Genomic DNA, 21,596 nt, shown 5'->3' on the forward strand with positions numbered 1-21,596 from the left:
ACTGCACAAAGTCTTTCATGCGGTACTTCCTATCACTTCTTACTGGGACAAAGCATGCCAAATCCCCCCCTGTCAATGAAATGACAAGTCTGAAGAGCAGTACAATCCTTGAAATTGACTTTGGAAGCTTGTGCTGGGTAAGCTCAGTACTGAGTTTTGACTGGGCCTTCCACTTCTTTGTAGATTTGGCATAGAAGTACAAAGCACCATCCCCCCAGAGAACTTGAAAATCTTGGAGGCCTAAAGTTTCTGAATGCCTCATACTGCCAAGACCCAGACCATGTAAACAGAACTCAACAATTGATGACAGATGATCTTGGTCAATTTCATTGATCTGAGGGGACAACTTCAAAGATTCACTGAACACATCTCCACTAGCTTGTTGAACTTGAAAGTGCACACTATCATCAGATCCACATGATATTCTGACATTGATCAAAGGCAGAGTTGTGGTCAAAAAGACTTCCCAATCCTTTCCATCAAAGATCTGACTTAGAACAAGTCTGGCAGCACCAACAACCCTTGGAATGAGAGTCTTCCAAACTTCTGGCTTAAAGATGAGCCCTTGAACCACAATCTCTCCATTTCTGGAGAAATGCCTGTCAACAATCTTGGGTTTCTGCATCTGAATCTCTCTGAGCTGCCTGATCATGGGTCCAAAGGTGTTCATGGTGGGCCTCTCCATAACTGTTTTCACCAGTACCTTAGCTCCCTCCATGTAACCAAGAGGATGGCTCATAGCCCCCACAACAGAACAGAAAGCCAGTCTGAACAAGTGCATTATGGTGGCAACTTGGGAAGCAGATGTATCAGCTGATCTCAACACAAGCTTGCCCTTGGAAATGAGGAAGCATCTAGCTGCAGCATAGACACACCCCAAGGGATATTGACTTGTGCTGGCTGGATTTTCCAGTAAGACATCAACCAAAAGCTTGCCAATCAGACCACCTTGAATGATCTGAGTCGAAGACACACTGCACTCCAGAAGATCAGAGATCTCTTGTCTTGTCTTGACAATGATGCTAGTTCCAACACAATCATGTCTCCAGAGGAAGCATAGCAGCTTTTTCAGTTCCTTGCTCAACACACTAACATTTTCTCTCATAGAAAATGTAGTGTTCTGGACAACTTGATTGATCTCCACTCCCTCATACAGTATCAAGCTGGCTCTGAGGTTGGCAGGCACTTCAGCAACTTCAATCCTTGCATATTGAGTCAGCCAATCCTCTGCAATCTGAAGCAACTTGGTTAACTGAAGTTCACCAGCCTCCAGCTCACGGTATTGAAAAATGTTCTGTCTGACTTTGCTTTCAAACTGAATTGCTGAATTTCTGATATATTTTGAAAAAATGGAAATGTATCTCTGAGGACTCTCATCCTCTCTGACAAATGGCTTGATCATCAAGGCTATGGCACTGAAGGAGAGAAGATCAGATGACTTAGGAACTGCCTCTTTTTCCTTCTCTTTAGACAAATCTTCAACCACCCTATTACAAATTGTTTTGATACAAAACTTTTTGACAGATCTAGCCTGAGCACATTGATCCCTCTTCTTGACTGCATTTGCAATATGACGCTCAAAATTAGATGGTCTTGAGAAAATTTCACCACAAACTCCACAGGAAATCATCATTTTTTGTGTGTCAATGCAACAATAATCATTCATAGTTGAATTGCTGATTCTTTGTACTTCTAATTGAAGTTCCTTGAAAGTTTTACCACTATACCCAGCATGGAATCTTTTTACGTGCCTGGAGAAGTTGGTACTATGATCTGCAGAAATTTTCTTCTTGCATACTAGGCAGTATAGTCCAAAAGGTGTAACTTGGAACACTGAATTGTCTGAATCTATGTTGACTTCATCAGGGGATAAATCTATGGATGATCCTGAGGGATTGTTTTGGCCATTTGCAGCACTAGTGGATAAAGTCCTACTACTAGATGCAACTTTAAAAAAATGTGATCCATGTTTTTTGTAAGGGTAGGGTTTGTCCTTCTCTGTCAGACTCTTTCCTCTTCTTCCGTTTGGCTGCGTAAGGATTATTTATGGCAGTGGGATGACTGTTAAGGTGGTCATTACTACTCATTTTGCTAACTCCTGTGGTTTTGCAATGGGATGTGTTTTGGATGTGGTTGGCAGTGAGTGTGAGTGACAGTGGAGCTAGCTACTTAGCCCATGGAGGCTTGGGACGGAGCCAAACCCTGCAGCCCCTTAAACCGGAGGAACATGTCTACGTGGCAAGGTGATGACGCGGCAACAACCAAATTTCGGCTGTCGTCAACAAAACGGTTTTGGTCGATTGGACCAACAAAGCTTACTCCGAATTAGATGCCCCAAAATTAATCTACCATACATACTCATTCTCGGATTCACAGGACTTGTGTGTCTACATCAGCAAACGGAAAGAGACGGACCCCACAACAGTTTCAGAGTGAATAGTGCAATCACCCTAACGTTGAGAGACACAAAGACGGCAAGTTGTTTGCCACTGCATCTGGCTCAATGAAAATGAAGAAACGGTATTTCTTTGTGGATACAACAACAATTGTCGAAAAGTCTGAATAAACAACGACGGTCTATATTTGGTTCCGGGCGGAGGAGCGTGTGTGGCGTGCCGTGCCACCGGAGTGTTGACAAATTGATACTCGTTTGTTGGAGTCTGGAGGATGGGCGACAACCCGTGTGTTTCTTCCACGGCAAGGACGACCAACGGGGAGATCCCCACGATGCCACACAGGCATACGACGGTGACTATCCGCACAATGGCCTATTGAATCTTCTACGGTATTGCGAAAGCACAGGTTGTTGCGGTTCCAGAATCACGCAAATGTGAAAGGTGGGGTGCTATCCTACAAACACGACAACACAATTTACACTGTAGGGATGGGCAACAATGGCACATACAAGCAAAAAGATTTGGATCAGACTGCTAGAAGCAATACTCAAGCAACGCTTTGGATGACAGACTTCTTTGTTGGGCTTTGTTGTTCGCAAATTGCACCACTTGCACAGTATGTTCGGAACGTGTCCATTCTTAGCAGTATCACGAAAGCACAGGTTGTTGCGGCTCCAGCATTGCGGTCAGCTGCAAAAGTGGCTATGTGATTATAATCGAAAAAGGCTTACATTCATAGTGGTTGTAAATTAAAAATTCTTACTTTACAGTCAATACTGTTTCCTTAGAATATAGCAATCACAGCGTGTATGGCAGCGTTGCGTGGGGTGCGGGCAAGCGCAGTCCGGCAGGTGGCAAGTTTGCGAATGGCGAAGCCGTCTTCCCACTATTCCATCAGCTGCAGAGTGATGTGAATGTTGACAGTGCAACCCAGGCTGAATCCGCCAGCGGTTGACTTGGCGCGGCGTGCTGGTTGCCGCGTGCTGTTTTTGTTTGCGGACGACACCTTCCAGAACAATCCGGGAGGCTTCTTTCCCCCGTCTTGGCGGTTCGGAGTTCGACTGGCTGGCTCAATGCGGTATTGGGATAGTGCCTTTTGTACGGATCCTCGGAGGAGTGTGAAATTGTTGGATATGGAGCAGACTTAGACGTCGTTATCCCGGACAATGCGTACAAGTTCCTGAAGTTGGCGGCGGAGCGACTATTGAGGGGGGGGGGGGGGGACAGAGGAATGAATCCAGTGAAATCGACGATTTTAATTTGGGCTTTGCAAACAGGCACGCAACCCAAGAAAACAGTTCCACTACCGTGCGGCTACGACAATTCCTGTAGGCTACATTTTCCTCTAGAAGTTGTGTAGATTGGGACCAGTGGACTCTTTGGATCCCAAGCGTTCCTACTGCAGATCCTCGTGCTTTTACGGTACTCGCGGGGAATGCTTGCAAAGCCGTGCTGGGCGGCGTTGGTGCTGGATAGTGGTGACGGCTTTGCAGCAAAACCGCATTGCGGTGGGAGAACGTCTCTGTATGGTCAGTGCTGGTCTGACATGGATTTAGGATGAGTTTGTTAGGTGGAAAGGTAAACTTATCGATGATCCAAGAGAATTACTTATTGAAAAGACAAACTATGTTGAAGATCCCGGAGCAGTCACCTACGCAAAAGACAAACCAACTTGAAGATCCCGGAGCAGTCACCTACGCAAAAGACAAACCAACTTGAAGATCCCGGAGCAGTTACCTACGCAAAAGACAAACCAACTTGAAGATCCCGGAGCAATTACTTAGAAATAGTTTTTGGATAAATTGTATACAGCTAGGTATACCCCTGCTTCTCTGGGATCTTCCTGCCCTTAGGGTTTACCAAGAGGGTTTACTTATGTTGTTGGACACTGAACCCAGAGGAATTACTTACAACATCGGACAGTGAACTGGGAGGGAATACTTATATGTCGCACTGTGAACTCAGAGGGAATATTTATATGTCGCACTGTGAACTCAGAGGGTTAACTTATGAGGAGTTTTTAGATAGATTTTATACATCATTGTAGGAAAGTACTACTCTGGGTTCTCCCTCCCCTTAGGGAATATTTATATGTCGCACTGTGAACTCAGAGGGTTAACTTATGAGGAGTTTTTAGATAGATTTTATACATCATTGTAGGAAAGTACTACTCTGGGTTCTCCCTCCCCTTAGGGATCTTCCACTACGGTACGGTTTTCCCACTTTGCCATGTGCAAAGGCCAGAAATCCTCCAAAGCGGACAATTGCTGCACCAACTACATTAATGCCTTGTCCGTGGCAGCTTGTTGGAGTTGCTCGCTAGACCTCTTCCTAATGGGTGTGCCTATCATTTGAATGTTGAAGTTGTTTTGGTTGCATGACTGTGAAATTAGAAATTTCCAAATGTTGGACGGACCGTGAGGTTTTGGATGTTGCATCATACACCGTCACTGCCAGCCAGATATTTTGAATAGGCGGGTGTTTCGGTAGGGTGTTTTCACAGCGTCACTTTACATTAGTAAGGATTTGAAAAAGATTTTATTGCTTTAGAAAAGAAGTATTGTTCTCCGGGTTTACCAAGAGGGTTTACTTATGTTGTTGGACACTGAACCCAGAGGAATTACTTACAACATCGGACAGTGAACTGGGAGGGAATACTTATATGTCGCACTGTGAACTCAGAGGGAATATTTATATGTCGCACTGTGAACTCAGAGGGTTAACTTATGAGGAGTTTTTAGATAGATTTTATCCATCATTGTAGAAAAGTACTACTCTGGGTTCTCCCTCCCCTTAGGAACCCCCCCCCAGCGCAACTATGATAGGATCCTGGGACATGACACCATTACATACAACGTTGCAGTCAGAGCTACTGTCGCCATCAAAAGCACAGCACAGGCCGCTCACCTTCACCCCAAGTAGGGTGAGGGCTAGTCCTGTAGAAAGGACACTTTCATCCAAGCTTCCCGCAACAGATGTTAGGTCTATTATAGCCCTTGTCATGAATGCCCGCTTTCTGCGCAACATGGGCAGGGCCCATGCTGATACCTCAAGGCCCGTGCCGCTCCTTTCCGCAAGGAGCTGTAGGATGAAACTTACGTCTGATACCAACTTGCCAATCTTTTGTGCACATAAGTTGAATCTTCTATTTTTAAAACCCGCGTATGATTGTATGAACAAGATTGTGGTGGCCAGCTCAGACAGGAATAGTAACAAGTTCCTCTTTGAACCGTCCGTTGAAAAGTGCAAACCCACTGCTAGCAATAACAATAGAACACAAAAAAGAAGCCGTCTTACCTCATTGTACCACAGCTCAACGGGAAGGTCATTTGTGGCGTCACTTAGTGACGTCCCGAGTTTAAGGAAATCCGTATTGTGCTCCAAGAACAGGTGTTGCGACTCTTCCCTCGAACCCGAGCTATAAAACCCCAGCAACGAGAGAACATTGTTGACCCCAATTGTGGGCACGGCATCTTCTAAATGAATCAACATATACATCACGCCGGATCGGCTTGTAATTGAAGTGGTGGAAGTGCCGTCCTGCTCCGCTACGATGATGCAATAGTGCTCATCATCGATTTGGTGCTTCACAATTTTTCGATCAGTGCCGCCCTCGCTTCCGTCAGCGTTGAGGATGGGGCGACTAACTCTCACCCCGACGCCTTTAGGCACTGCGAAAGCTAGCGTTGTACCCTTTGGTATAAAGAGAGTTGTTTCTATCAATCTCCCAATCTCCTTATTTGTACCATCGTAATTGTTGACCACACGCGCCCCTTTCACATTCGTCAGCTCAGTATATAGCTTAGGTGCTTGGCCCTTCGACATGACGGAATAGATCAGCGTCGGGTTTGACATACTCTTGTCTCTGCAATATCCAATAAGAAAGAATTGAACAGCCAGAGACAGGCGAAGTTCACAGTCTCGTTGGTTTAAAGTGTGGTGCGTTCAAAAGTTGTTGCTTTTACCTTATTTCTACACAAACATAAAGGTAGATGCCCGCAATTCGAAGCCCTCGATAAATTTTGTTGAATTTCTTGCAAGATAAATTCTATCTGCTTTGATTCGGATTTTACCAGGTTGTCTGCGTTACGGTAAAATGGATGCGCAAAGTGAAGTGAGAACGTCTTCCCAGGTATATATATGTACATGAGGTCTTAGATCACCAAATCAAAGGTGTCATTCCTGCTTAGAGGAAAAGCTCCATTTCCATTTAATAGCTACGCACTTCGAAAAATCTCAATGAAATTGGACTTCCTTTTACACCTATAACTTGGGCATAAGCTCAAAGTACATAAATTTCTGGATTGGGTGAAACTAGCGCGTTAGTGGCTTAAATTCTGAATTCACGTTTTATCTAGTATTCCTTGTACATCACCAAATTTTTGTTGTATTTTACTTTTCGCGTATCGGTAATAGGTCAATCACAGCGGGTAGATTTGAAGGTGATCACCAGGCCAGGCCTCTTACTATTGATCCTCGGAAAACTTTACGACAAGAATATGGTCGATGAGCTCTACGGAATTCGTGAAACAAGCCGTGGAAAACGTTGAACAAGACTGGCATGAAATCGGAAGGGCCTTACATTAAGCAATTGTGCTTTGTCTCCGAAGTCGACCAGTAATCGCCCCGAGTTAGATATATCTGCTATTCTCGATCCTGATTGCACTAACTATTTCCAGTCACAGATTGGATATATTGTGATGGGCAGTTGAACTTGGTCAATGTGTGAAGTGTCTTCATTGTCCGCGCGAGGAACATTTCACTGCTGTTTTCAAAATCATTGAGGAAATTCGCTAAATGGGTGCTAAGACCCTGCCAAATCCACTAAATGGGTGCTTAACCTCTGCACATGCCATTTTTGCTGAATGTGATCTTGTTTCTTACAAGCAAATTTTCAATGGAAAATACTCTCTTGAATAAAATCATAAGCCTGAGAAATTGAGACAATATCTCAAGAGCATCAAATCATGTCAACTGGAATGACAGTTTTGAGTACTGGTTTGCGTGATGGCGCGCACTACTTGGGTCGTGGCACCCAAGGCAAGCCTGTCAAAACTAATCTTGTGTGTTTGGCCACAAATCCCGACACGGATGGTTTTGGACAGGCGCAATCCCAGCTGAGTATTCAGAAACATGATGTGACTGTTTTGGGACTTGACCGTAGCCATGCTAAGGAGCATGGTAACTATGATGAATGTGCCCACGGTGCCGTGTATAACGCCGTGGAGGGTCGCGAAATAAGCACCAGATTTCGTAAAACGCTCCAAATTACACTCCAAATCACCACACTGCATGATCACCAGTCTTCTCTGGTGTTAGCCTACTCTATCTGCAAAAAAACATCCGTGGTCAATGCTGTTCGCTTCCTACATTGTAGATGCAAACAGGGTGCCATGAGTGTTTTCTGTTGTAAAATTTGAAGAAAGAAAAATTCTCTACTAGCTAGAAGCTGTATAAAGGGCAAGTCCATTTTGGCCTATACTGACTGTTCACAGTTGTATGTAAGCAACACAAAGCGCAGACGCGACTTACGGAAGAACGACCAACTGTGAAAGTTGTTTGCCAGACGTCAGCAAGTTAGTTATCCCTGTGGAGTAACTTTCACCGTTTTTGAATCTCAGTGGGAATTTTTTGGATCCCAGTGGGATGGGTTAAGTAAAAAATGAATCCCTGTGTAAAGATAAAATATCCATTCATGCATAAGTTTACTACACAGCGATCTCCTTTTCCTTAGGAAAACCGAAACACTGAACTGCTGTCTTTGCAGTGTTGCGAGTAACTTACCTTAACACCTTCGTTATTCTGGGAATAGTGCATTAGCTCCTTTTTACGTCTTGTACGTACCTGACCCTAACCCTAACCCTTCTGGGAATAGTGCATTAGCTCCTTTTTACGTCTTGTACGTACCTGACCCTAACCCATAGGGATTACTAATGTTGTCGCACTGTGTACTGGTCGAGTATGCTTGCTTAGCCGCTTGTCTGAATTCACCTACCATCTTCTGCCCGATCCTGATATTAGCGTGTCCGATGGATCTTCTCTTGTCTGCCCGACGCTTATCCGTTTGTCCAACACTTTGGAGTCTCTATATGGTCAATACTGGTCTGACATGGATTTAGGATGAGTCTGTTAGGTGGAAAAGTAGATTTATCACCAATCCAAAAGAATTACTTAGACAAGAGACAAACCATGTTGAAGATTCCAGAGCAATTACTTATTGAAAAGACAAACTATGTTGAAGATCCCGGAGCAGTTACCTACGCAAAAGACAAACCAACTTGAAGATCCCGGAGCAATTACTTAGAAATAGTTTTTGGATAAAATGTATACAGCTAGGTATACCCCTAGTTCTCTGGGATCTTCCTGCCCTTAGGTGTTGGCAAAATATCAGTTGTATTGGGTCACTCTATCTGTGACAAGAGGAAACCTTGCTTGGCTGCTATCCGTCGCAAACAACGCTTTCCATTTCCCTAGCCATAATGGGAGTGACCAAGAGAGTTGCAGATGCAGGCAGTGTGGGGGACAAGTAAAACCAAATAGAATCCACAATAAAAATAGTACAGGATACAACAGATATCAAAATACAACCAACATGTGTGTAGAACAGCTATAGATAGTACAAACACTCAAAAAATGCGTAACAGTATGCTAACTTTAAAAAGACAAGTTGATTTTGTTCCTGAAGTGCAAGCAGTGTCTCCATTTTGTAGCGTGGTAGCGTTTGTAGTGTATTTGCAAACTTGGTGCACACTGCTCGCGTTGAGCTTTATCCCAGCCTTATTCCAATTTTGTTCGACATCATTTAAACCCTGTCGCAAACTTTCTTTTGCGGAACTCCTGTTCCCTCTGTGCCGCTTCCCCTTGCTCCTTGAAATCGCGTCGAAGATATTGCGCCTGGGATCTTCCACTCCGGTACGGTTTTCCCACTTTGCCATGTGCAAAGGCCAGAAATCCTCCAAAGCGGACAATTGCTGCACCGACTACATTAATGCCTTGTCCGTGGCAGCTTGTTGGAGTTGCTCGCTAGACCTCTTCCTAATGGGTGTGCCTATCATTTGAATGTTGAAGTTGTTTTGGTTGCATGACTGTGAAAATTAGAAATTTCCAAATGTTGGACGGACCGTGAGGTTTTGGATGTTGCATCATACACTGTCACTGCCAGCCAGAAATTTTGATTAGGCGGGTGTTTCGGTAGGGTGTTTTCACAGCGTCACTTTACATTAGTAAGGATTTGAAAAAGATTTTATTGCTTTAGAAAAGAAGTATTGTTCTCCGGGTTAACCAAGAGGGTTTACTTATGTTGTTGGACACTGAACCCAGAGGAATTACTTACAACATCGGACAGTGAACTGGGAGGGAATACTTATATGTCGCACTGTGAACTCAGAGGGAATATTTATATGTCGCACTGTGAACTCAGAGGGTTAACTTATGAGGAGTTTTTAGATAGATTTTATACATCATTGTAGGAAAGTACTACTCTGGGTTCTCCCTCCCCTTAGGATGAAGTTTATACAGCCAGGCATACCCTTACTTCTCCGGGATCTTCCTGCCCTTAGGTATCCCTGTGCAGTAACTACAACCCTATTTGATATCCCAGTGCAATTTGTTGATATCCCAGTGCAATTGCTTATATAAAATGTGATCCCAGTGTAAAATTAAAATACGCATTCATGTTTATTTTTACAACACCCGGATATCTTTTTCCTTAGGGAGTACGGCGATATCCCAGTGTAAAGATAAAATATTCATGTCTATTTTTACAACACCCGGATATTGTTTTCCTTAGGGACCGAAAGCTGACATGGAGTAACTTTACAGTTAACCCTTTTTGAATCCCAGTGGGAATTTTTCGGATCCCAGTGGGACTTGTTCAGTAAAAAATGAATCCCTGTGTAAAGATAAAATATACATTCATGATTAAATTTACTACACTGGGATCTCCTTTTCCTTAGGGTACGTAGCCGCATGTAGCACAAATCTGTCAATCTTGACCACTGACCCCGTTAGCGGTTTGTGTGCCCCGGCTACTATCCGCCTCCTAGTCCGGCTAGTGACCAGCTTGTAAGCTAGCCACCGGTCACCATGTGGGGTTTCGCTCCACGAAGTTCCCGCCTATAAGGCTTCGACTCAGATGTTACTCCAATGTGGTCATACTCTTCATCGTCATTGTATGATATTCCCAGTCGAAACCCCGACGTTTTGTACGGTGCACCACATCTCTCTTCTGACGCACCGGTTTCCCTACATCTAAGTTCATATCCATCACTAACCGTCCTGGGCAATGATAGCGGAAGCGGAGCGGAAGCAAACTTTAATCCGGCGTATACTGCTGTGGTTACCAGCAATAATCCTACCGCATACAAGCATTGGCTGTTGTAGCTAACCACTTGGCCGTATATCGGTAGCTCCTGCTCTCCTACCGTAACGTTCCGCACCCCGTTCGCGAGCAGAGCTAGAGCAACGGTCACATACCGCCGTGGACTTCTCTGCGTCATTATCTCGTCGATACCAAACCAATCCGGCGTAAAGTTTTCTGAAAATACGTATCCCTGCGATGTCTGGCTAGCTGCCCAACATGGTATGTTCTCACGATCAGTGCCGTAACGCCCCCCAGCGACTGTGTCTAATGCGCACACGGCTCTTACAAAGACTGCGCACTTTGTTTTACCTGACAATGTCAAACCGGCCATCTCCGCCAATTGAGAGGCACAACTACTTGCGAAGTCCGATATTACACGTACACGTGTGTATTGTTGGGACGTCCCGTTCACTAATTCAATCCCCATTGGATCAAGTATCCTGCTCTCAGTGGTGAAAAGAGACGAAGAAATCCTCGTCGATGATGTGTTTAACCTCATCGGAGCCGCAGTCTGCACGTTGGCGTCTTCTATCCATGTAGGGTACGGTATTAGGCCGACTTCCCTAATCCCCCATGGGTTGTCGGTTTCTTCCGCGTACCAAGTTGGTTGGCTATTTTCACACGTTGTCAAGGGGATGTCAGACATGTTTAATCCATATCTGTCTTCGCGGACGGGGTCCCTGTAGAGTGCCGCGTAGCTCACTGAGGTCGTTGCCACATGTGCGCAGACCGCTGATGACTTGGTATGCAAAGCGAAGGGCCTATCAAACCTGGCACCTACTAGTGTTGTTGTGACGTGTTCGCCTCTTGCCACCCCCTCCCATACTGCGTCGGGCCCAAAAAACACTGGCTCTTCGGGTGTGAGTCCCGGGTATGTACCGCTTAAGACCTCTTCCGCCAATGCCCTGTCCAGGCGTACAATTTTCTCACAATCTCCCTCGCAAAGTCCGTCGTTCGAAGGGAACTGAGGCAGGACTGAAAAAATCCTTCCCTTTCCTATTACTCTGGTGACACCGGCCGTGGTGCCTGTTACTCCCTCTGTTACCTCCAATCCTAACTGGAACAGTCCTGGGACAAATGCAATGGTGACCATGCTTACCGACAACAGCGAAAACATGAAGTTCCACTTGGTAGGAGACCTTAGAGATTTTGCCACGGTCTGTAGAGTGCTTTCTTGGTCTGTAGTGACAGAGTTTCCTTTAAAGACCGAGAGTTTGCGGAGACCGTAGGTCGCTGACGCTCCCAGTGAAATGGTTGCTACCACCAACAACTGGAACACCACGTCGACCGTGAAAACAACAAGTGCCGGCGGGAGTGTTCCAAAAAACGTCATCTTAGGGCTAAAACCTTCCTGAAACTACCGGTGGACTGGTTTGCCGAAGAGCTCTACTGCTCCTATATCTCCTATCTAGATGAATTTTGTTCCCTGTCTCTCCTCTTGCTCTTTGTTATCTCCAAATGACCTAGAGTGAAAAACTTCTGGTTGCTAGGCTGTCCGGTCACAGGGAGCACTTTTCAAGCTTTTTATACCTCCCTGGATCTTTTATTTGCCTGTGGGAGTTTCTTGGAAATGGTCAGAGGAATTGAAAAATCATCTGTTGCTGTTATGGTGTTGAAGGTGACTGGAATCTATTTGTAAGAGAAAAAAGGACCTGACAGGAATACTGGCAAAATCTTTTCTTTTGTGTCCAGGCTTTTTTGAGTGGTGATCTCATGTTCATAATTCCCCAACTGAGTCACCAAAATAAAATCACAAATATTGCATTACTTTCTGTAAGTTAACAGTTCATAGATGCTCGTTGGAAACATTTTTGATGATGCGGGATCGCTCAAATACGATTTGATGATGCGGGATCGCTCACTGTTACCTACGATTTCTTTGTACAGGAATATTAAGCTTTGCGAACTCTCCCATGCTTTGGCTTCTCTGCCTCATCCCAGAGGGAAACATTCGTTTTCTGTCACGTGATGCATACTCGCTTTTCAAAACTAACATGCAAGGAACAACATATTCCTGATCACCAAATGTTATTTTTCAGTGAAGTGGAAACAAGGCCAAGATCTAGAGCTAGTAGTCTAGAAAAGTGATACGATGCTAATAACTAAGCAATTTATCTATATAGTAGTATCAAAATTTAGCAGCTCATGACTATAATTTATCTTTGGGGAATCTCATCATTTTCAGAGTAGTAAAAAGGAAGTCAAAAAATGTCTATTGGCAAATTTTCCAAAGCATCCGTGCGCAAATTTTGATAGTCTCACGGCGCTTCAGATTTCTCTTCACACAGTCTACACTCATTTTTTACTGGACTACCAAGAAAAAGAATATGGACTATACTTACCATGCTTACCAGGCGCCGCCTCCGAAGTTACCACCACCACCATAGCCGCCTCCTCGGCCGTAGCCGCCACCTCCGTAGCCTCCGCCACCGTAGCCACTGCTGCCGCCTTGTCCACGATCATTGCCACTTTTGCTGCGTACATCACGACTGCCAAAACCTCCGCCACCGCCGCCACGACGGCCGCCTCCTCCTCGACCACCTCCGCCGCTACTACGGCCGCCACTAAACTGGCACATTTCATTGAGCCAACGGGGAACATCCTGCTCATTCTCGTCGAGAAGATCGCGCAGCTCGCGGACAACACCCGTATTGCTCTCGTAAACGTAAATCTGAACCCCATTAGACGTGAAAAGCCAGAAAATTTCAACAGAAACCGAAAATACACATATGCTGTGTAACATGGATGGGAAATTGGAGTTGACACCTTCGGAAAAATTCACGACGCGAACAAGCTGTTTTTGCCCGCAAGTTTTTTTTCTTGGAACGCAGTTGCAATGATCAGAACAGAAGATGGTATGACGAAAACCACGTCCTAAAAATATTAACTGCGGGAACCGTGATCAAAGTTGTCCGGCTGGGAAGCAATTGGCTGTGTTTGTTTTTACATTGGTTGGGATTGGTTGAGTTGGTGCTGTCTGTGGTGACAACAAGAACAGCACTGATGACGACGAAAACAGCAGCAATGACGACGACGAGAACAGCGGCGACGGCGGCGGCAGCGCAAACAACAAACAACTTTGACAACAACAATGGCAAAACCAAATTTGTTGACCTGGGACAAAGAAACCCTTTGTTGGCTGCAACTGCCCACGTGTGCTGTCAAACGGCACAATGCAAGCGTGCCGTTCGGAGCGAACGAAGGGATTTTTAACAATGGAAAAGGCCGTCCTGCAATCGCAACGGAGGAAACGGAAGGCAATGATACCAAAGCCGTACCCTACAAATCAAGAATATGAACACTATTGATAGATATCCTTTCAATTGCGAAGGGTTGACCAAAGTCGGTGTCGGTAATATTGGATCACTCTATCTGTGACAGCAGGAAACCTTGCTTGGCTAAAGTAGCCCATGAGTTCTGCTATCCGTCGCAAACAACACTTTCCCTCTCTCTACCCATGATGGGAGTGACCAAGAAAGTTGCAGGTGCGGGCAGTGTAGGGGGGTGAACAAGTAATGCCAAATAGAATCCACCATAGAAATAGAAGATAAATTAATCATCAAACAAAATGCAACCAACATGTGTAGCAGCTATAGATACTACAAGCAAACTGAGAAAGCGTAACAAAGTCGAGTTATAAAGAAGACTACTTGATGTTATTCCTGTAAAGCCCAGGCTGTCAATAGGGCCAGCACAACTGTTTCGTATTGCTCGATTTGGGACGTCGTTTGCATCTTGCTCGACCGTCGCTCCTTTTGTTTGTTCTCCTTCCTGTTTGTCCGACAAGGCGGCTAGTACTTGCTTTAGCGCTTCTTCGAAATTCTGCTGCTCCTGGTGCGCTGCTTGCATCTGCTCCTGGAGTTTCTTGTAGAACAGTTTGACATTGTCTTCCCCATTCTGGGGAACAACAAAAGAGCGGGCGGGTCCGTCGCGAAATAAGCACCAGATTTCGTAAAACGCTCCGAATTACACTCCAAATCACCGCACTGCATGATCACCAGTCTTCTCTGATGTTAGCCTAGCCTATCTGCAAAAAAACATCCGCGGTCGATGCTGTTCGCTTGCTACATTGTAGATGCAAACTGGGTGCCGTGAGTGTTTCTGTTGTAAAATTTCACGAAAGAACGATTCTCTACTAGCTAGAAGCTGTATCAACGGCGAGTCCATTTTGGCCGACACTGACTGTTCACAGTTGTACGTAAGCAACACAAAACACAGACGCGATTTACGGAAGAACGACCGACTGTGAAAGGTGTTCGCCAGACGTCAGCCAGTCAGGTATCCCTGTGGAGTAACTTTCACCGTTTTTGAATCTCAGTGGGAATTTTTTGGATCCCAGTGGGATGCGTTAAGTAAAAAATGAATCCCTGTGTAAATATAAAATATACATTCATGTATAAATTTACTACACAGGGATTTCCTTTTGCTTAGGAACCGCTGAAGGATTTATTTTGCATTGGAAAATCATCTTCGCATTTACAACGACACGGTCCCGGTTACAGAGAAGGCGCAAAAGAAGTACGGCACACTGCCTCTCTTCTCCTCTGTCAGTAACATAACTAGTAGCTCCAAATTGGAAACGACTCATGACAACCTAGCTAGGGGAACATTGTACGGCCAGAAACCATAAGAATCAAATCCTTTCATGGGACTCCTAAAACGTCGTTGAGGAAACGTTCTTTTACCCGTTTCTTTCTCAAGTCTGTTCACTGCCGAGCAGGCACAGCCGTTGCACAAAGCATTTATCATGATCAAGTACATGCTGGTGTTGCTTACTTTTCGTACAATGAAGTTTTGGTGCAAGGATTGATGTGTTTGTATCTTTTGATTGCCTCTGTTTACTTTGCGTTGACAACGTACGGTCCTGTAGTGTGCCGCTTGGTCTTTTGTGCCGAAAGGCGAGCGCGGGCCCCGGAGTCTGTAATTGCAGTCAATATTTTCCATTATCCTTGGCCCTTTCAATATCACCAAAGTCGTCAACCGTCCATTCGATCGTTGAGTACGGCCTTGCGGTTGGATGCTCTGCAGAATTTGCATCCCACTCAGGTACCCTGTCACGGTATAGTACCATGCGACATGTCTCCTAGTGATGTCCGTCCTCTAGACGTCAACACGGTGAACGGCGGTTGGAGTGTTCATAAGGGAGAAGTGAGTCGTATGGAAGTTAACTCGGTCTTATTGCATGAAATTCCTATATACAATGATGTATCGTGCGTTGGAGAGAACGCGACTGAACATGTCGTGTTCTGACAGTGGCAACGGAGTGGGACTGACAATACTTATTGCCCGACTAACGGATGTAAATGGATGCGCTCCATTTCCCGCGGCATGCATGTTATGAAAGGTATTTCCGGTTCCACTATAAGTATATGTGAGCGCGCGTCATGGTATAAGGATACTATGATGGAAGAAAGATATTTGTGTACGTTTGAGTTTGTTCCTCAGGTTTTGTTGTATCTTGGCAAATCGGAGGAGCAACAAGAATTAGTTTATAGCACTAATTCTTCAATCATTGTTTTATAAGTTCTTTGATCCGCATTGCTAGTTTACGCATAGGTCCTCGTATCCGCTGCCTAACCCAAGGGGAGCGTCGCCAACGAGTAGAGTTTTACAGTCCCTAAGTCCCTTAGGTGTATCGCCGGTCGTTTGTAATAACGCCCTCTCTTGTTTACCAGGCTCTGTTCCTAACAGCGCTTCTGTCCATACGGTGTACATTGGTGTATATCGTAACAGATTAACAGTCTTGGTTTCTCGTCAAACCACTGCTGCTTATCGCGCAGAATTTGGTAAACCCACCTTGAGTCCGTCTCAAGGAAACGTCGAGCTTGGTACCAGCGTACCTCGTCCGATAACACTGCCTACATTGTTTGTGTTGCATAAAGTATCAGAGGTGTCTAAGGAGACATTTATCGGCTTGTGTTCCGCATCCTTGGAAGCTGCTACCACCATCCTCCTGACCACTGGTATTGAAAACCCATTAGTACTTCAGGGTTTGTCAGTAAGTCGTCTCGGCCTCCCTACTTCCTCGGAATAACCGGCACTGGAAATCGTCTAGGTTTTCTTCTGGATTTGCCAGTGGGTTGTTTCGTGATTACGGGTTCTCTTGCCAAGTGAGGTATTTGATACCAATAGGCTTGGAAGACCAATCCTGATTCCGGTTCGGACGGGTATACTCACCGGTTAATAAGAGTACGGGGGGGGGGACTAATCAACCCTTCGATAGTTATTGGCACGGAGCGATATCACGCACAGCAGTAACACTGCCACCAAGGTGGTAGAAGGGAGTGAACCAGTGCTGGCAACGTCCACTGGTGTAGGGTCAAAAAAAGAAGTCCGCTTAGTTACAGCGAAGGACCTGAAATATAGTGGAAGACCTAACCCCGGAACGCTACCGACCCGGCTACCCAGCCCAACTCAAGACCTGACCCGGCTATCCAGCCCAACCCAAGACCTGGTTGGTTACCCATTTCAATATGGTTACCGCTACACGGACAATGTCCGATGCAAGCGCTTTCGCTCATTTACTCGACACGGTCCTTGCCCTACCGGCAACATCTCCTATCCGTTCTAGTCTTGTACTACATGAGTTAGATGATCTAGACAGACTCCTTAGTATTTTTGAGGGCCAAATCGAAACTCTAGAATATCTCCCTGTACCATCCGAAGGTGACGCAACCCCTGTCCCAATCAAGTTACGTATGGGTCATCAACAACTCTTACGTTACTTGCTACTCTGGATACGTCAACTCTCGCACGACAAAGGAGGTTCCCTCTCGAACTACGAACTCATCTCTCTCATGAAAGAAGATTTCAGTTTATTTCGACGGTCTCCGTCAATTCATTTGTCGAATGCAGTCCCAACACCCAGTTCACAATCAAGCACTCCTTCGACTATGGTTGGAAACTCTAGTCGTTCTGCTGTCGCTGATTTTAAACGCGGTGTTAAACGTGATAAAACGCATTATCCGGTGCTCAAGGACGACCGATATTGGGACAACTTCTACCGTACTTTTGTCGTTACCGCCGTATCGCACAATGTTGATAATGTCCTAGATCCAGCTTACTCCCCTACGAATACAGATGAAATATTGCTATTCAGGGAGCAGAAAAAGTTCGTCTATTCCGCTCTAGAACACTGCTTGCAAACGGATATGGGTAAAAACATTGTCCGCGAGCATGCCTTTGATTTCGATGCACAAACTGTTTTCGCAAAAGTGGTAAAACACTACACCGAATCCACACCTGCAAAGATCAGTTCTGGTACCACACTGTCATACCTGACCTCTGCGAAGTACGGCAGCTCCTGGACTGGAACCGCTGAAGGATTTATTTTGCATTGGAAAAATCATCTTCGCATTTACAACGACACGGTCCCGGTTACAGAGAAGTTGCCACCACAACTTTGCCTCAGCCTGCTCGAGTCCTCTGTACGCGACGTTTCAGAGCTTCGCCAAGTCAACACTACCGCGAATCTAGATTTAGCTAAAGGGGGGTCTCCCATTAACTATGAAAATTACCTAAGTCTACTCCTTGCTGCTGCGACTTTGTACGATAAAGGAAACAATTTTTCTAATTCTCGTAGCCCAAAATCCAAGCGCAGCGCCTTTGTTACTGAGACTACCTTTCCCGATGATGAATATGGCGTCAATTACGACATTGATTTGTCACCGTCCATCCTTTACGAAGCGAATACTCACAACCGCAGAGCAGGCGACCAAAATCGAGACCGCCAGAGCAATGTCAATCGTGAGCGACCGTATATTCCTCGTGAGATGTGGGATAAACTGTCCGACGATGCAAAGGAGATTCTCCGTGGTATGTCTTCTCCTAAAGAAGGAAACGCCTCGGCCAACAGCAAGTCTTCATCTGCATTTCATGCCAACTCCCATTCTTTAACCGATACGGGACACCCCTCATCAACGGACGAATCGTTGCACGAAAATGACAACGATAAATTCCATGATTGCGGGAACGACACGGAACTGCTTGCACACCTTACTGATCGCTCAAGTAATATGGCAAATGGAGACATTCGCAAGGTCCTCGCTTCAGCTTCCTCCTATAAGCAGAATTCGAAGAACTCCCTGCAGTCAAATATGCTCGAATACAGTATTTCCCGACACTCCGTTGCAGAGACTACATCCTCCCTCATCGACAGAGGCGCAAACGGCGGACTTGCCGGAAGCGATGTTAAAATCCTTAACAAAACAGGCCGTTCTGCGAGCATCACGGGTATTAATGACCATCCTTTGCCTGATTTGGACATTGTCACCGCCGCTGGCCTCGTTGAATCACAACATGGACCCATCATTGTCATACTTCATCAGTATGCCCACCATGGAAAGGGAAAAACGATCCATTCTAGTGCTCAACTTGAATACTACAAGAATATTGTCGAGGACCGTTCCCGTGTTTTAGGCGGTAAACAACGTATCATAACTCTAGATGATTACGTTATTCCCCTACACGTTCGTCAAGGACTAGCTTATATGGACATGAGACCTCCTTCCGATGCAGAGTTTGACACGTTACCCCACGTTGTACTTACTTCCGATGTCGACTGGGACCCGTCCATTATCGACAACGAAATTGACCTTGTCACAGACTGGCATGATGCCACACAGGACCTTCCCAGCGACCCGTACGTTGAACCCCGTTTCAATTCAACTGGTGAACACCAACATAGGCACGTTGCGACCTTTGACATTTTCTCGTCATCTGACTTTGTTCATTGGTCCACGGCTATCGATAATATACTCTCGTCAAACCAACATGACATGACCCGCAATTCGCACAATTACGAAGCCTTGCGTCCTTGTCTTGGCTGGGTCTCCGCCAACACAGTCCAGAAAACCATCATGGCCACTACGCAATTTGCTTGTGAGGTCTATAATGCACCTATGCGTAAACATTTCAAGTCTCGTTTTCCGGCACTTAATGTTCACCGGCGCAACGAAGCTGTGGCTACCGATACCATTTGGTCGGACACGCCTGCTGTCGATAACGGCGCTAAATTTGCGCAATTATTTGTCGGTAGACGATCGCTTGTTACCGACATTTATCCTATGAAAACAGACAAAGAGTTTGTTAATGCACTCGAAGACAATATTCGTCATCGGGGTGCCATGGATAAACTCATCAGTGACCGTGCCAAAGCCGAGATCAGCAAGAAAGTTTCTGATATTACTCGTGCTTACCACATTGATCAATGGCAAAGCAAGCCCAATCACCAGCACCAAAATTATGCTGAACGTCGAATTGCAACTGTTGAAGCAAATGCAAATAACTTTCTTAACAAAACTGGTGCACCTAATTCTACATGGTTATTGTGTGTTTCCTACATTTGTTATTTGTTTAATCATTTGGCCCATGAGTCTTTGCACGATCGCACCCCCCTCGAAATTCTTAACGGTAGTACTCCTGATATTAGCGTACTCCTTCAATTCCATTTCTGGGAACCGATCTTCTACCGACTTGAAGACCCTACTTTTCCTTCCGACGGAACTGAAAAAAAAGGGCCACTTTGTTGGAATTGCTGATTCCGTTGGTGATGCTCTTACCTACAAGGTACTCACCAATGACTCCCACAAGATCCTTCTCCGATCTAGTGTTCGCTCTGCGTTGAAACCTAGTGAAAGCAATTTGCGTCTTGAGCCACATGAAGGGGAGAGTCCTCCTAAGCCCATCAACTTCATTAAGTCGCGCAGAACTGAGGACGGAAATTCTTATGCCATCCACACGCTACCTGGTTTCACCCCGGACGATCTCATCGGACGCACCTTTTTAACCGATACCCAGGACAATGGGGAGCGTTTTCGTGCATGTATTGCCAGAAAAATTCTTGATCCTGACAAACCACATGACATCCAATTTCTCGTTGAAATCAATGACGGTGAACACGATGAAATCATCGCCTACAACGAAATTCTAGATAAAGTCGAGACCGACCTAGAAAAGGAATTGACTGATACTGATCGGCAATGGAAGTTTAAAGACATTGTGGCACACCAAGGACCCCTTCAAACCACAGACATTAACTATAAAGGTTCTAAGTTTAATGTTTTGGTAAACTGGGAAACTGGAGAGTCTAGCTATGAACCTCTAGACGTTATACGTGCCGACGATCCTATTACTTGCGCAGCCTATGCTAAACGTCAAGGTTTGCTGGATACCCCGGGTTGGAAACAGTTCAAACAACTTGTCAACCGCCAGAAGAAGTTCCAACGCCTTGTAAACCAAAGCCGCACACACTCTATCCGTCGTGTACCTACCTACAAATTTGGGTACCAGATCCCTCGCGACCATCTTAACGCTGTTGATATCGACAGGCGTAATGGCAACACTAAATGGCAGGATGCTGAGAGTATAGAGCGTACACAGCTTCATGAATACAATACCTTTGTCGACAAAGGTAAAGCTATTCTAAATGGTAAACATGTTTCGAACGTGCCACAAGGGTACAGGAAGATCAGAATTCACACGGTCTACGATGTCAAACATGATGGCAGGCACAAGGCTCGTATGGTTGCTGGAGGTCACCTTACCCCCGTGCCTCCTGAGAGCGTCTACTCTGGAGTCGTGTCACTTCGAAGCCTCCGTATTGTTGTGTTCCTGGCCGAGCTAAATAACTTGAGGCTATGGGGAGCTGAAATTGGGAATGCCTATCTTGAAGCCAAAACCCAAGAGAAAGTCTTTGTTGTTGCCGGACCGGAGTTCGGAGACCTCAACGGTCACATCCTTGTCATCAACAAGGCCCTTTACGGTCTACGTAGTAGTGGACTTCGTTGGCATGAGAGGTTCGCCGACACACTTCGCGACATGGGTTTTACACCCAGCAA

General features: G+C 45.5%; 5 protein-coding genes across 5 annotated transcripts; 1 reads left to right on the forward strand and 4 right to left on the reverse strand.

Moving 5' to 3' along the window:
• Positions 1 to 32: 32 nt before the first annotated feature.
• Positions 33 to 1,105, reverse strand: PHATRDRAFT_bd1479 (predicted protein; the record flags this gene model as incomplete). The annotated part of the gene is made up of 2 exons (XM_002176409.1): positions 33 to 69; positions 120 to 1,105. The coding sequence occupies 2 exons, from the start codon at positions 1,103 to 1,105 to the stop codon at positions 33 to 35; spliced, it is 1,023 nt and encodes a 340-aa protein (XP_002176445.1).
• A 4,084-nt stretch (positions 1,106 to 5,189) lies between these two features.
• Positions 5,190 to 6,251, reverse strand: PHATRDRAFT_bd1480 (predicted protein; the record flags this gene model as incomplete). Its single annotated transcript, XM_002176410.1, has 1 exon — positions 5,190 to 6,251. The coding sequence occupies one exon, from the start codon at positions 6,249 to 6,251 to the stop codon at positions 5,190 to 5,192; it is 1,062 nt and encodes a 353-aa protein (XP_002176446.1).
• Positions 6,252 to 10,465: 4,214 nt separating this feature from the next.
• PHATRDRAFT_bd1481 (predicted protein) lies at positions 10,466 to 12,091 on the reverse strand (the record flags this gene model as incomplete). The annotated part of the gene is made up of 1 exon (XM_002176411.1): positions 10,466 to 12,091. One exon carries the CDS (start codon positions 12,089 to 12,091, stop codon positions 10,466 to 10,468), a length of 1,626 nt encoding a protein of 541 aa, XP_002176447.1.
• Positions 12,092 to 12,980: 889 nt separating this feature from the next.
• Positions 12,981 to 14,304, reverse strand: PHATRDRAFT_bd1759 (predicted protein). Its single transcript, XM_002176412.1, has one exon. It carries the CDS (start codon positions 13,499 to 13,501, stop codon positions 13,106 to 13,108), a length of 396 nt encoding a protein of 131 aa, XP_002176448.1. The 5' UTR covers positions 13,502 to 14,304; the 3' UTR covers positions 12,981 to 13,105.
• A 1,854-nt stretch (positions 14,305 to 16,158) lies between these two features.
• Positions 16,159 to 20,297, forward strand: PHATRDRAFT_bd1483 (predicted protein; the record flags this gene model as incomplete). The annotated part of the gene is made up of 4 exons (XM_002176405.1): positions 16,159 to 16,180; positions 16,500 to 16,756; positions 16,982 to 17,291; positions 17,350 to 20,297. The coding sequence occupies 4 exons, from the start codon at positions 16,159 to 16,161 to the stop codon at positions 20,295 to 20,297; spliced, it is 3,537 nt and encodes a 1,178-aa protein (XP_002176441.1).
• Between the last annotated feature and the right edge of the window lie 1,299 nt (positions 20,298 to 21,596).

This window comes from Phaeodactylum tricornutum, genomic scaffold (genome assembly GCF_000150955.2).
Source record: "Phaeodactylum tricornutum CCAP 1055/1 PHATR_bd_33x35 genomic scaffold, whole genome shotgun sequence".
Taxonomy (NCBI): Eukaryota; Bacillariophyta; class Bacillariophyceae; order Surirellales; family Neidiaceae; genus Phaeodactylum; species Phaeodactylum tricornutum.